The following is a 16,885-nucleotide window of genomic DNA, read 5'->3' on the forward strand; positions in this document are numbered from 1 at the left end:
AATCAGTTGCGACAGCGATTGACTGTCAAACTCATGTTGCCCACCATCGGCTATTTAATTTATTGAAATGTGTTGACCTTATACTCCAATATCTAATTTGAATTTCTAGCCGATTTCAGACAGTGGCTGTTTTTAAATGTATACTATGTGATCAAAAGAATCCGGACACCCCCAAAAACATACGCTGAAAAGATGCATTGTGCTGCCACCTACTCGCAGGCACTCCATATCAGCGACCTCAATAGTCATTAGACATCGTGAGAGAGCAGAATAGGGCGCTCCGCGGATCTCATGGACTTCCAACGTGCTCAGGTGATTGAGTGTCACTTGTGTCATACGTCTGCACGCGATATTTCCACACTCCTAAATATCCCTGGGTCCACTGTTTCTGATATGATAGTAAAGTGGATACGGGAAGCGACACGTACAGCACAAAAGCGTACAGGCCGACCTCGTCTGTTGACTGACAGAGACCGCCGACAGCTGAAGAGGGTCGTAAAGTGTAATAGGTGGACATCTATCCACATCATCACACAGAAATTCCAAACTGCATCGGGATCCACTGCAAGTGCTATGACAGTCATGTGGGAGGTGAGAAAACTTGGATTTCATGGTCGAGTGGCTGCTCACAAGCCATACATCACGCCGGTAAATGTCAAACATTGGCCAATGGAACAGTGGAAAAATATTGTGTGGAGTGATGAATCATGGTACACAATGTGGCGATCCAATGGCGGGGGGTGGGTATGGCGAATGCCCGGTGAACGTCATCTGCCACCGTGTGTAGTGCCAACAGTAAAATTCCGAGGCAGTGGTGTTATGGTGTGGTCATGTTTTTCATGGAAGGGGCTTGCACACCTTGGTATTATGCGTGGCACTATATCACAGCACAGGCCTACATAAATGTTTTAAGCACCTTCTTGCTTCCCACTGTTGAAGACTGCATCTTTCAACACGATCGAGCACCTGTTCGTAGTGCACGACCTGTGACTGAGTAGTTACACGACAGTAACCTCCCTGTAATGGACTGGCCTGCACAGTGTCCTGACCTGAATCCTGAAGAACACCTTTGGGATGTTTTGGAAAGCCGACTTCGTGCCAGGCCTCACCAACCGACGCCTATACCTATCCTCAGTGCAACACTTAGTGAAGAATGGGCTGCTATTCCCCAAGAAACCTTCGAGCACCTGACTGAACGTATGGCTGCGACGGTGGAAGCTGTCATCAAGCCTAAGGGTGGGCCAACACCATATTGAATTCCAGCATTACCGATGGAGTGCGCCACGAACTTGTGAGTTATTTTCAGCCAGGTGTCCGGATACTTTTGATCACATAATGGAGATAACGTGTGTCGTCGTATTTAAAAGCAGTACGTGTTATGCGGACCTGAATAAGAAGAACCTAATGGAGCTTTTGCCTAATGAGGCCTTGGCTGCATTTGAACATGGCCATAACCAGAAAGTGGCTAGTAATGGAAAATAAATATTGAAGTTAACCTTCAGCTTGTTCTAGTACATTAAACAGCCTATTGTGTCTATTTTGTAGACAAAAACAAATATCAACCTCTTTTACAACTGAGTGTTTATTTTTAACCAAACAAGTTTCACACATTCATATTAGGCATCATCAGATTAATGTTTAACTACACATATTATGATGTGAGTTATGTTAGTTTATCTTACTATTTGCAAGGGTTGGTTTATGTTTCATTGCGTACTTTTATGTTTCCTGTTGTTTTCACGTGTCCATTCGATCTTTTGTAGGCACTGGAAGAACATAATGTATGCTGTCAATTGATACTGTGTCACAACTACTTGTTCTACTGGACATAACGTTTCTCGCTGCACATTGCGCCTCGCCTTGGTGTAGGATTGACTAAGAGATCATGGGAACTGTAGAGGGTGGGATTCTAGCGTGATGATGACCTGAGGAGAAATGCTAGGTTGCTGAATTGGTAGTATGGTAGTGCAGGCACTGTGTGTGTGTGTGTGTGTGTGTGTGTGTCTGAGCGAGCGAGAGAGAGAGAGAGAAAGTATTTGTTTGTGTTTCAGTTTCATATTTTAATTTTTCCTTATTTCTTATGGTAAACTGCGAATTAGTTGGAATATTTTCCTTTTATTATTGCTTATTGCACATTTACTATATTTTCACTTTGTTTTATAGTGCTTGCACGGAATGTCCTTCCTATAGAAGGAGCCTGGTGTTGCTTTTATTATTATGGCGTAAGAGTACCATGTGTTGTTTCACAACACTGTGGAGGCGATGTTCTACGTCTCGTAAAAGACGGATTGTAACTACATGATAAACATAATTGAAGTAGCAACTGAGAAAGAGAAGCTGCAAACATATTAACAACATAAACAGGCTGTATTCTACGGAATGGTTTCGATTTTCAGAAAATACAATGAGGTTGTGGACGAGAATGGCTAGCAACGAATGTCACGTTATTAAATCACGTACATTAACTGTCCAAATCGTTACATTACCTTGTGTCCAAAGGTAGTTCGTGAAACGAATGGGATTAAATCAGCCCTTATTGGATAAATCCAAGACAGATATTTACAGGTAAAGACTTGATTCTATTTTACCTGGCACTAAAGACGATTTTCGTCTGCAGGTTCATCCGCGTTAAGGTGCCGGATCTAGTATGCCGTCCATTTTCGGACGTTCCTCTGTCGGAGTCGGACATCGAAGTGGAACTTTTTGGTTTCTTACATCCAGCCAGTGGGCCACTCAACTGTCGTTTCCGGCGTGTTTACGAAGGTAAGTAACGTTGAGATATAATTAACTATAGATACTGATATGACAGGCGAAGACGATGACGTTGGTAGATTTCAATAGGCTGGAATGATTCTGGATAAATGCAATAAGTCTTCAGAGGAGAGTGCTTAAAAAGCACTAGTAAGATCTACCCTACTGTTCATGTACGAGGTGCGTTCAGTAAGTAATGCAACGCCTTTTTTGCTTGGCCAATTTTGGTTGTTGTGGGACATCGTGGAACATCCCCATTTCAGCCCCTACAGTTTCATGAAGTTCCGACAGATGCCGGCGATTTATGTAGTCTTCAAAATGGTGTCTGCAACGCATATCCGTTCCGAACAGAGAGTTGTAATTAACTTACTTTCGACGGCAATCTAGAGCATCGTAGATATTCATAGGCGCTTGCAGAATGTCTATGGTGACCTGGCAATGAACAAAAGCACTTTGAGTCTTCGGGAAAGGCGTCTGTCATCAACGCAAGGCCGCGGAAACCTGTCCGATCTCCCGCTTGGTGCGTCTCATACACGCATACCTCACAGACAAGAGTTTCAACACTGACGTGCAGGGAAAACAATCAACACGACACGGAATACACGCGGAGTACCCCAGGGAAGCATCATAGGGCCCCTACTGTTTAACCTCTACATAAACGATCTCCCAACCACACACAACACAACGATAGCAATATACGCGGATGACACAGCCATCCTCGCGCGAGATTGGAAACCATCAAACATTACGTCACGCTTACAGACAACACTCAGAGTGGCTGAGCCTTGGTTAGAGAAATGGCGTGTTAGAGTAAACATCGATAAGTGCGAATCCGTTCTGTTCACTAGAAGACTGAAGCAACTGCGCAAACACCGATACTGCAGACCAATAACTCTACATGCACGCCCAATACGTTTCCGTGAGAAAGTCAAATATCTCGGTGTCTGACTGGACCGGAAATTACTCTGGGGGGACCACATACAACACATGACCAACCGAGAAAGCGCGAGGCTCAAACAGACATAGCACACTGAACACAAGGGTGTCGAGGTCCATGTACATGACATTTAAACGACCCCTGATGATGTACGCAGCTCCTGTCTGGGGATACGCTGCGCCCACTCGCCTGTGCCGTCTGCAGATCATACAAACCAAAGTTCTCAAAATCATAAGCATAAGCAATGCTCCACGATACACACGCATCGCCGACCTTCTTCGGGAATACCGACTTGAGACTCTCACGGAGGTAATTCACAAACTCACCACAAGACTATACAGAAACTCCAGACATTCACAGAACTCGTTTATTCTGAATCTGGGGAACTACGACCCCCAACCGTAGATGGAAACATAAAAGACCAAAAGACATACTTGCAAGGAACTAATATCTATGGCCAAGTACATGCAAACACAACGGTACAGGTGTGCCCCCTGTTAATCAGCCATCATTACTAGATATACAGTTGGAACACATTTGCCGAAAACCTGGCACCACGCAGGGAAGCCGTACCGTACACTACATGCAGACAAGCTCCGCACCTCCCCCCCCCCCCCCCCCCCCCCCCACCTCCACACAGCGAGATGATCTATGGCCGATCTCCCACAAATATGTAACGATCCTGATTGTTCCAGGAATGCAGCGGCTGCAGCAAACTCGGATACATGGCCACCGCCTGTCACGGCAATGATGCATGATACCCATACTAACAAACCCAACCTTGTATGAACTATCGTAGCTAGTAAGCCACTACTGCTCTTCCTACCCATCCCACTGTCGCAGAAATTTCTTTCCCACGGCACCTTGGCACTTTTTTTCCCTATGCTGTTCAAATTGTTGCCCTCATTCGCGTTTCGTCCACTATCTATCACCTGATGGACCGTGTTAGTGCGTAGTCTTACCCAGACGCACGGATAACATCACAGCCCAGCATCCTGTGATCCACCTATTAGATAACTAACATGTTGACGGAGGTGACAGTAGAACTTTTGATTTGGTCACCACGTTGGTGCGGGCGTGGAGGGCCCCCGTGTCTATCCCGCTTGCCGGCCGGCCGCACGTAGCTGTGACTCCTTCAGGATACGGACGTGCGGACACTCTCATTCAACGGATCACAGTGAAACATTTCACTAATCCGCTCGACGTCTCTGTTGATGGTGCAGACACTCTCGTCCACCAGTTGGGGTACTCACAGGTGGTACCTGCTGGGTTCCTCGCGGATTAACACAAGAGCATGAGGTGCAACGAAAGACCGTCTGTGCGCAGTCGCTTGTGCGTTACGAGGCCTATCGTAACAATTTCCTGTCGAACATCGTCACATGCGATGAAACGTGGGTTCATTACTTCGACCTGGAAACAAAACGGCAATCCATTGAGTGGCACCACACCACCTATCCTCTGAAGAAAAAGTTCGAAGCCGCGTCCTCAGGCTGTAAGGTCGTAGCGAAAGTCTTGTGAGACAGTGAAGGAATTATTCCGTATGATGTCGTCCGTCATGGTCCAACGATGAAGTCTGGAGTGTATACGCTCAGGAAATTTAAGAAATTAATTCAGCGTGTTCGTCGCACAAAAATGCAAACGAACTTCTCATTCTCCATGACAACGCAAGGCCTCACACAAGTCTGCGCACCTAAAACGAGCTCACAAAACGTTATTGGACTGTTCTTCCTCATCCACCTTGCAGCCCGAATCTCACGCCTTCAGACTTCCTTCTGTTTGGTCCAATGAAGGATCACTGTGCGGTAAGCATGTAACCTCCCTCTCACTTACCGACCTTAATGACAGTGAAAAATTAAACCGCGTGTACCTAATGGAAATTTGGGAAAAGCAATCGTTATCGAAGTTAATCTGTCGGTAAAGAGGGAGGAAGGGTTACATCTAAATGAAAGGAAAAATGCAAATGAATTTGGTGGAAATTAATTTTGAAAAAGGGTAAAGTTAATAAAGAAAGTAAATGTGCGGTCGTTACCTTAACAATTAACTGGCGTTAATTAGATATTTGAGATTTGGGGAAAATTACTGTCGCCAGTCCTATGGACAACTACTTTAATATCAGAAAAAGAAAGGTTAATGCACATATAATTAGCACTAAGAGCGGGGCAACTGAAGGTTGCCACGTGTTGTGTGAAAACTGAATGTTTGTCAGGAGTAATAAAATTCGCTACCCTCTGACTTAATTTACCAAAAGAATTAATAACATCGGAAAATTGGAAGTTAATTTAGTGACTGAAATTAATAGTGAACATTGTTTCTGAAGCACTACGAAATTAAATTAAATAAGGTTAGCCTTGGGCTACCTCAACAATCATCTCAAAAGCAACTTGAATCTACGCAATTGATGTGTGCCAGCTAATGTTTCCCGTCCGTGACACCGTGCCAGAAACTATCATAGCAAGTCGAGCGCCATTACATGCTGGTAAACCCCGAAAGCGCGGCAACTCGCGGGAACGTCACCCATCAAGAGTAAATCGAGCAAACGCATAGTTGTGACGACCACGGCGGACAGAGGCATCACACCGACGTCATCTCAGACGCCGTCGCAATCTGTTCCACCGCGCTACCGTGGCGCGGGGCGCGGACGGCGGAGGGAGCGCGCCGCGGGCGGAGGGTATTTAAGTCGTCCGCCGCCGCGACCGAACCCAGTTCCCCCTAAGCAGCCATAGCGTACGGATCTCCGTGCCAGCGCGTTCACAGGAGCTCAGTCCGTCAGTTCATCAGTTCACCTGATGATGGCGATATGTTTGATCGCCGAAATATTGTGCCCGTTGGACACTATAGACCGGCAGTACACCCGTGGATATTTTGATTATCAAATACGCCGGGAGAAACTCAAGAATCACATATTAATTATTGACGCTGTAACTTACGTACTGACAATAGATACTCAAGCCAGTTAATGGGGGTAGGACGGCAAACGGGCCGACTTGGAGCAGGAGAGGCAACACATAACATTTTTATTTCCGCTGTCTATACAAATAAATTCATAAAACTTTAACACCATGACCAGGAAGGATTCAGGATTTATACTCATAGCAGTGGAAGCTCAAAAACGGAACAAAACACACTTTTTTTACTTGTGAAATTTCATGATTTTTTTTGACTTACTACTGGCTGCATTTGTTGCTATAGGTACACTTTTCTTCTTAAGTAAGAGAGATTCTTCGATTACTTTTGCACAGCATACAAACCATAGTTACAGGTGTATGAAACTCTAGAAGTTATTTCATTTATGAAAAAATGAATGAACTGTTACTTTTTTAACTTCATGTTTAGAGAAAAACTCAAGTTTTATAGTTAATTATCTCAATTTTTTCCACAGTTTTTTAATAGATTTGGAAAATTCTAGAGTTTCATACACCTGTAACTACTGTTTGTATGCTATGAAAAATTCATCAAAGAATCTCCTTTACTTAGGAAGGAAAGTGTACCTATAGCAACAAATGCAGCCAGTAATAAGTGAAAAAAATTATGAAATTTCACATGTAAAAAAAGGTATTTTGCTACGTTTTTTAAACTTGCACTGCGATGAGTGTGAGTCCTCAATCCTTCCTGATCATGGTGACAAAGTTTTATGAATTTATTTGTAAAAGTATAGACAGTAGAAATTAAAATGTCCTGTGGTGACTCTCCTGCTCCAAGTCGGCCCGTTTGACGTCCTACCTCCCTTAGGTTTTCAAGAGTTCTTGACTTTCTGCGACGTAACCATGAAGCAAGAAGCACCTGTGTGTTGTTGATTCAACGACTAGGGCTCCGTCTCACAAGCGAACTGCTAAAACCGAATAAAATGGTTCTAAGCTACGGATATAAGTCTATCACTCATAAAAGTCAATTTCTTCTAAACTTCTCATTTACTCACAACTGCTGTTTGAAGATTAACGAATTTAACGAGTCTAAAGACTACATTGTCATAAGCTGCCCAAGAAACAATGACTTGGAACAATTACAATTAGCGGATTCGCAGGAGCCATACATGACGTATTATTTGGCTCTGAGCACTATGGGACTTAACATCTGAGGTCATCAGTCCCCTAGAACTTAGAACTAATTAAACCTAACTAACCTAAGGACATCAGACACATCCATGCCCGAGGCAGGATTCGAACCTGCGACCGTAGAGGTCGCGCGGTTCCAGACTGAAGCACCTAGAACCGCTCGGCCACAACGGCCGGCAGGTATTATTTAGCAAATACTGAACATATGTTGGAAAAAATCTTGAAAAACTACATGTCAATATTTATGCACAACTCACAGAGCCACATTTCCGAAAATAGAAGTTACGATTTCCGTTATTCGTCGTCCAAGTGCAACTGTGGAGTTTTCAGTGAAGTGATTCAGATATAGCGGAATGAAACGGGCGGTAACATGTCAATATGATGATACACTATTTGTCAGTGTATCCGAACTAGAATAGTCCAGTATCAAAAGCCCTGGTGATCACATTATCCATTTTTCTTACTGCGAGATGTTCAATTCCGAAGTGTTTCAATCACTTCTTTAAAACACCATATTTGTAGCTCTCTGAAGATTGAGGGGAAACGTACGACAGTCCTATTATGGATAATATTACCTTGCAAGTATTGCATGTGTTAACATACGGGGTGATTCTTATTAACGTTTCAAAACCTCCTAAGCGACGTAAGTGGTGTAGAGACAAGTAATTTAATGTAAGACAAATGGGGCCTCAAATGTCAAGAACACGTCAAAAGTGCATGATAAATGTTGTACATGTGACGTCACCAGATGACGTACCACATGCAGTGGTTCAGCCTCTCGATCTTCGCGTCCGATCATTACAATACAAGTGAGCTTTTCACGTTGGTGCGGCTCCGTCCCTAGGTCCGAACTTTATCAAGTGGAGCTCACAAGCTTCTAGCTGGCAGTATTTTTTTCATTGCGTGTGACAGTTATGTGTTTACACTGAGCTAATAATTTATTACTTCATCTACTCGCTTCGTGGTCTCCGCTGGTTTATTGCGAGGTACAGTACACCAAAAACCTACCGTATTGCGTCACAGGTAAATGAATGTAAGCTTCTGAATTGTATGATTACCAGTAAATGACCTACGTTTTCTTTACTACATAACATCTGTAAACAAAAGAGGTGCCGAAAAGGAAAGAAACATAAAGATCACATTTACAAGTTCGAAATTTGCACCGTTTGCATGCATCTCTCAATCATCGCTTCACACGGGCGCTCGAAAGTACCCTCCATATCTTTGATGTGATGTCACACGTTCAACTTTGGCATCCAGTTTTGGGGTATTTCCATACATTTGCGGCCCCACGTGTCTTATATTAGATAACTTACCTCAGTATCATCTACGTCGCTACGGGATTTTTAAAGGTTAATAAGAATCACCCTATGGACTGTGCGGCTGGCCCCGGCGGAGATTCGAGTCCTCCCTCGGGCATGGGTGTGTGTGCTTGTCCTAAGGATAATTTAGGTTAAGTAGTGTGTACGCTTAGGGACTGATGACCTTAGCAGTTAAGTCCCATAAGATTTCACACACGTCTGAACATTTTGAATCACCCTGTATCGTGTTTCAAGCAAGTGTTGAGCATTGCGTCGAAGATACGTTTAACACTCTATTGAGTCTGTTGGTCATAATTTAATGATACACAGTCATGTCTCTTCAGCGACTTGTGCTTCTGTTATAATCTTTACGTCTGCTAAACTTCAAAGTGCGATTGCACAAAATTGCAGATTTTTACAGATAGGAACAGATATGATTTACAATGATGTTTATTCTGTTTTAGGCGTTACGGTTGGAGTACTTCCCTAGTAAGTATCACTTAGCATGAATTCTAGTCGGTGGTGTTTGGTATGGCGTGCAATTTGCTCCTGAAGTTGCATAAACCTATAAATTTCTGCATGGGAGCTGATCATTTGGTAACTAGAGAGCACGACTTTCAACATAGAACTGACAATCAAGTTTTCATCACTGTCACACGAAACTCTCATTACTGAAGTTAATCGACAAGAAAACTGGTTTACCTCCTAAACTTCAGAACGAACTTTGCCATAAAAATCCTACGTTTATACAACTGTAAATACATTTTGCATCTTTCACTGACACAAATATGTGGGTTGGAACTTTAATCATGGCAACTATTTATTTACAGCTTGCACAAAATAAATGGTTCAAATGGCTCCGAGCACTACGGAACTTAACATCTGAGGTCATCAGTCCCCTAGAACTTAGAATTACTTAAACCTAACTAACCTAAGGACGTCACAGACATCCATGCCCGAGGCAGGATTCGAGCCTGCGACCGTAGCGATCGCGCGGTTCCAGACTAAAGAGCCTAGAACCGCTCGGCCACATCGGCCGGCGCGCGGTCTATTGCCCGACGAATTTGTAGCAGTTCTGAAGCGAATACCGTAAAGCGTTTCCTTCAGTTTAGAAACCGAGTTGAACTGACGAGGTCGTAAGTCAGGGGACAACCATAGGTACTATAACACATAGCAGCTCCTTCAGTCAAACAAATCAGTAACAGATTGCACTGTACGTGCTTGATGAGCATGTTCCTGTAAAATGATGGTCAGGTCCTGAAGGAAATGTCATCACTTCTGTCTCTATGCTGTTCATTTTCGGAACACAACCTACGACCAGTTTAGAGACAGAAGTGATGACACTTTCTGCAAGACCTGACCATCATTTTGCAGGACGATGTTCAAGCACGTACAGTGCAAGCTCTTAATGACTTGTTTGACTGAAAGGGTTTGCTAAATGCTATACCACCCACTGCACTCCCTTTACTTAAGCCCTCGTGAGTTCAACTCGATTTCTAAACTGAAGGAAACACTTCACAGCATTCGCTTTAGAACTACTACAAATTCGTCGGGAAACAGACAGCGCCGCTAGAACAGTCAGCACAACTGCCACTGCTAAGAGTATCCTACGACTTCCACATCGATGACACCTGGCGGGGGTGTACACAATGCAGGTGACTACTTTGAAGGGCACTAAAACTTTGAAACACGTATCTATTTTGTACGAGCTGTAAATAAATAGTTGCCACTATTGAAGTTCCAACCCTCGTATTATTATTAAAATGTGTTTCGGGCTGAGAATGGAATCGGGAATCTTGCCTCACACTGGCAGTGCTCTTACTAGTTTAGCTCTCCAATCATGACTCATGACCCGCCCCCATTGCTTCTCTTCTGGCGGTACCTCTCTCGTAGCTTCCAAACTCCACAGGAGTTATACAGCAAGCGTTGTGGGAATATAGAGACTACGGAGAATTGACTTAGCCATGGTCTAAGAATTCCAAAATTATCTTCCATAAGCAACAGTGATCCGCCTCCGTAGCCGAGGTCGCATGCCGGCACGGTAGCTGAGCGTGTTCGGTCAGAGGGTAATGTGCCCTCTGTAATAAAAAAAAACTGAGTTAACAGATCAACAACGAACTTAAGTGGATGTCTTACGACGTCCGCCCCGAGCAGATGCAACGAACTAAAGCGAACAAAATGGAAATTAAAAAAAAAGGTCGCTAACGCACCCCTGTGCGGTGGCGCTCAACTCGGAAGTAAGCTGGTTCCAATCCCGGTGGTGAAAAACTTTCACTTTCTGTATTAGGAAGGCAAAGAGAGAAGAGGTGTGGTGGCGTAAAGTTCATGATCACCTGTCTTTGGGCCAATGTCCTGAATTACAATTCCTAATCTCTTCGCGATGTCCTATGAAACGAAGGGCATGCAACGCTGCTGTTGAAGATTCATCCGTCGGACTGGCACGCTAAACTCGGCGGCCACTTTGGTGCTATTCAAGAGGAACAGGCTACATGCCGGCACCGGATTTCACCCTCTTCCTTCAGCCACAACAACACAAACCGAACACTACACCGCACAACCACTCAACACAGTCATACATAAGACACAGACTTGACGCTTCTTAACATGTCGGTGGAAATCAATGGCAAGTCACCGCCACTAGGAACTTGCCATGAGCGGTGATGCAGAATTCCTGCATATGCTGCCGTGTACTCATTCCCTGAGCATGGGACCACTTTGACTTTGCAGTAACAGTAATGAAAAATGTTTCGTGTGTGCAAAATCTTGGGCCGATGAAGCAAAGGCCTGAATGTCATTATCTAACAGATTAATCAAAGAAACAAATAAAAAACGCTTTCATTGAACGCCAAATTCTATACACTAGATCATTTTATACAGTAAGATTGACATCAGACGCGGCTTTCATTCCATGCTCCGTAACTGACATGCAGCAAGAAGATCGCCATAGGGCGATTCTGCTACGATTCTTGTAAGTGAAACTATATACGAGGGTGAGTCAAATGAAAACCTTAAATTTGTAATAACAAATCGAAATTTCGCGCCGATATCCTATAAGTTCGTAAGCGTGCTACAAATAGCGTGCAGAATGGAATGTAGGTTGATGCACAGATGCACACATACCATCGCAGTATCACTATAAAGATGGCCGTCCCGCTTGCGACTTGTACCAGGGAAGCACAGAGTTCTGTTATTCGGTTTTTGCGTAGTGAAGGTGTGAAATCTATTTAAATTCATCGACGAATGAAGGTTCAGTACTGTGGTGCATGTTTGTCACAGCAGCAAGTCTACGAATGGAGTACGAAGTTCGCAAATGGTGTTACTTCAATGGGAGATGCTCCTCGTCCAGATCAGGCACAACGAGTTGTGACTCTACAGAACAATGCAGCAGTTGAAGCCATAGTGAAGGAAAACCACCGAGTGACACTGAATGAAATTACAGCATGTTTACAGATCAGTCATGGGTGAGCATGATGAGCTACAGTTTCACAAAGTGTCTGCAAGGTGGGTGCCACGGCAGCTGACTCCTGAAATGAGAGAACGACGCGTTGATGCTTGTGAAGAACTTCTTCGGCGCTTTGAACGAGAAGGTGATGGCTTCCTTGCAAGAATCGTTACTGGGGACAAAACCTGGGTTCACTTACACCAACCGGAAACGAAGAGAGCGAGCAAGGAATGGCGCCATTCCTCATCACCAAAACCAAAGAATATTCTAACAGAACCATCAGCAGGGAAGGTTATGCGGACTCTCTTTTGGGATGAAAAATGCGTCATTTTGGAGCATTACATGGCTAGAGGAACCACTATCACCAGTGCATCATCATACACAGATCTCGTAAAAAATCATCGGCGACCTGCAATCAAATCAAGCGACGTGGATTGCTGATAGCAGGTGTCCTTTTGCAACATGACAATGCTAGGACTCACACTGCCCGTACAACATTTGCAACAATCACAGACCTGCATTTTGAGTGTCTTCCTCATCCACCATGCTCACCGAACCTTGCCCCAAGTGATTTCCATATGTTTGGACAACTCAAAAGACGCAATGGGAGGAAAGAAGTTCCGTTCTAATGAAGAGGTACACCACGCGGTGCATGAGTGGTTACACAGACTACCAACAGCATTTTTTTCTAAAGGAATTTATGCATTTTGTAAGTGCTGGAGGACTTGCATTGAGCGTGGGGGAGATTATGTTGAAAAGTGTTACAGCTTTGTACCACTTATGAACAAAAATAATATTTTAAAAAATATTTAAGGTTTTCATTTGACTCTCGTTGTTGTTGTTGTTGTGGTCTTCAGTCCTGAGACTGGTTTGATGCAGCTCTCCATGCTACTCTATCCTGTGCAAGCTTCTTCATTTCCCAGTACCTACTGCAACCTACATCCTTCTGAATCTGCTTACTGTAGTCATCTCTTGGTCTCCCTCTACGATTTTTACCCTCCACGCTGCCCTCCAATACTAAATTGGTGATCCCATGATGCCTCAGAACATGTCCTACCAACCGATCCCTTCTTCTGGTCAAGTTGTGCCACAAACTACTCTTCTCCCCAATCCGATTCAATACTTCCTCATTAGTTATGTGATCTACCCATCTACTCTTCAGCATTCTTCTGTAGCACCACATTTCGAAAGCTTCTATTCTCTTCTTGTCCAAACTATTTATCGTCCATGATTCACTTCCATACATGGCTACACTCCATAAAAATACTTTCAGAAATGATTTCCTGACACTTAAATCTATACTCGATGTTAACAAACTTCTCTTCTTCAGAAACGCTTTCCTTGCCATTGCCAGTCTACATTTTATTTCCTCTCTACTTCGACCATCATCAGTTATTTAGCTCCCCAAATAGCAAAACTCCTTTACTACTTTAAGTGTCTCACTTCCTAATCTAATTCCCTCAGCATCACCCGACTTAATTCGTCTACATTCCATTATCTTCGTTTTGCTTTTGTTGATGTTCATCTTGTATCCTCTTTTCAAGACACTATCCATTCCATTCAACTGCTCTTCCAAGTCCTTTGCTGTCTCTGACAGAATTACGATGTCATCGGCGAACCTCAAAGTTTTTATTTCTTCTCCATGGATTTTAATACCTACCCCGAAATTTCTTTTGTTTCCTTCACTGCTTGCTCAATATACAGATTGAATAACATCGGGGATAGACTACAGCCCTGTCTCACTCCCTTCCCAACCACTGCTTCCCTTTCATGTCCCTCAACTCTTATAACTGCCATCTGGTTTCTGTACAAATTATAAATAGCCTTTCGCTCCCTGTATTTTACCCCTGCCACCTTCAGAATTGGAAAGAGAGTATTCCAGTCAACATTGTCAGAAGCTTTCTCTAAGTCTACAAAAAGCTAGAAACGTAGGTTTGCCCTTCCTTAATCTAGCTTCTAAGGTAAGTCGTAGGGTCCGTAAGGCCTCACGTGTTCCAACATTTCTACGGAATCCAAACTGATCTTCCACGAGGTCGGCTTCTACTAGTTTTTCCATTCGTCTGTAAAGAACTCGCGTTAGTATTTTGCAGCTGTGACTTATTAAACTGATAGTTCGGTAATTTTCACATCTGTCAACACCTGCTTTCTTTGGGATTGGAATTATTATATTCTTCTTGAAGTCTGAGGGTATTTCGCCTGTCTCATACATCTTTCTCACCAGATGGTAGAGTTTTGTCAGTACTGGCTCTCCCAAGGTCGTCAGTAGTTCCAATGGAATGTTGTCTACTCCAGGAGCCTTGTTTCGACTCAGGTCTTTCAGTGCTCTGTCAAACTCTCTCTCGTACTAACCTATAAAGCGTTGACTTTCTCACCACAAGTCAGTTGACTCTCTCGGTGTTGTACCACGTCATTTTGTAAAAAAGAAAGCACTTCTCCACCACGGTTACAGTGACTTGTTCTGCGTGTACTAACTTTTAGCGGATCCGAAGACTCTGTCAGATGTGTCTAAGTGGTCAGTTATTGTGGAATCAAGTATACTGTCGAAGTATGTTATACGAGGGCTGGTCGGAAAGTTAGGTCAGATCGCTCGCGAAATGGAAGCCACTGAGAAAGTCAAAAACATTTTATTTGCAACAGTTAACTACACTTTCCAGCTACTTCTCTATATAGTTGCCTCTCCGACTTAAGACATTTGTCGAAGCATTGTACCAACTTTCCAGTACCGTCGTCATAGAAAGCAGCGTCCTGTGCTTCCCGCCATTCTCTAAGCTGGTCTAAAACTCGATATCTGTGCCAAGCAATTGTCTTCATAGCCAGCGGTTTGTGTGAGCAAAGATGAAGCTCAGGAGGAGACAATTATGGACGATATTGTGGGTGACCAAACACTCCCCACAGAAAACGCTGCAGGGGCAGTAATTCTTCAGCGGCCAAGGACTGTCATGAAGAAGGAAACCACTGACAGTTAGGCTATGTGCGCTGCATGACATTAGAAGAAATCTCTCATCAGTCTCTCATACTTGGCTGGAGACTATTTTCTAGGCATCTTTACGTGCTCCTTGTGCGCTCGGAACTGGAAAGAACAACGTGGTGCGATCGGCAGGCATACTAGAGACACTGCGCGACACATCTGTGCAAGGCTTCATCGGATTTTCACTGTGGTTTCCATTTCACGCCCGATCGGACCTTACTTTCCAAACAGTCCTCATACAATGGCACGAGAACACCACACCAGTAGTCGATTCCGGCCACAGTTTTAGCACATCTCTCGATATTTTTGCGTAAAAGTTTCATCTAAAATTAACAAGTGTTATGTCACTGTCCTCGACTTTTCAAATGTGTTTGAATGCCGATAACAAGGGTAACGTTACATTTAAAGAACCGAACTTGCTTCACTATCTCAGATGATACAGTAATTAAGAGGACTAAATGTACAACAAAATTACACTCTCTGGTCAAACGTATCAAGACACCTCTATAAATAAGTAATTCACCACTAGATGTCACCAGAGGTGGACGCGCTAGTATGAAAGAAGACAGGGAGTATTGTGTCGTCAGTACAGAAGCAGTAACACAATTCATTGGGTGATTAGTGTGTTCGAATTTGTGCTAGTTATCGACCTCACCTGAGTAGCAGATCCGTCAGGGACATTTCAAAGCATCTAAGGCTGCGCAGATCGGCTATCGGTCGTATGACTGTGAAGCGGAAATGCGTAGGAACAAACACAGTTAAGCCAAAACCAGGATGTAAAAAAAAAAAAAAAAAAAAAAAAAAAAAAAAAAAAAAAAAAAAAAAACCATGAAACCATTGAAAGGGAATCATTCGTGAGCTCCAAAATGCTACCATCAGACCAGATAATGAAAAAGTAGGGAGCCAAAAAGAATTGGGTACCTCGGCTTAGCAGCTGCTCATCATAAGTCATATATTTATGTAGTCATTGCTATGCGACGCTTGAGATAGCGATTCTGTTGGGCAGTGGATGACTAGAAACGAGTAATTTGGAGTAATGACCCTATGGCAATTCAGTGGAGGGATTTCGGTTTGGCGAATGCCTGGAGGACGTTAACTGTTATCATGTGTAGTGTCAAGAGTGAATTACAGAGGAGGTGATGCTACGGTAATGTGGTGTTTATTTTGGTTAGTGAGTGGTTCCTTTACTGTGCTTAAGAAAACAATAAATTCAGACGAATATGGACACATTTGAAAGCCTTGTGTACTGCTAACAATAGAGGACCAGTTGGGAGACGATTTGTATCACTGTGGCAATGGTCCATATCATAAAGCAGCATCTGTCAGAATGTTTTGCGGACAAAAACATTCTTGAAATCTACTGGCCAGCCCAGAAACCCTATCTGAGACCAATGCAACACCTTTGCGGTGACTTGGTACGTTGGCGCCGCTCTA

The 16,885-nt window shown here is 43.6% G+C and overlaps 1 protein-coding gene across 3 annotated transcripts in view; it reads left to right on the forward strand.

Moving 5' to 3' along the window:
- The window catches only part of LOC126284397 (uncharacterized), a 65,491-nt gene that overhangs the window by 32,363 nt on the left and 16,243 nt on the right, over positions 1 to 16,885 (forward strand). For all 3 annotated transcript variants that reach the window (XM_049983296.1, XM_049983297.1, XM_049983299.1), the window contains exon 4: positions 2,618 to 2,763. In XM_049983296.1, the coding sequence (XP_049839253.1) occupies positions 2,618 to 2,763 (146 nt within the window). The remainder of the gene's footprint in view (positions 1 to 2,617; positions 2,764 to 16,885) is intronic.

The sequence above is a fragment of the Schistocerca gregaria genome, chromosome 8 (genome assembly GCF_023897955.1).
Source record: "Schistocerca gregaria isolate iqSchGreg1 chromosome 8, iqSchGreg1.2, whole genome shotgun sequence".
Lineage (NCBI taxonomy): Eukaryota > Metazoa > Arthropoda > Insecta > Orthoptera > Acrididae > Schistocerca > Schistocerca gregaria.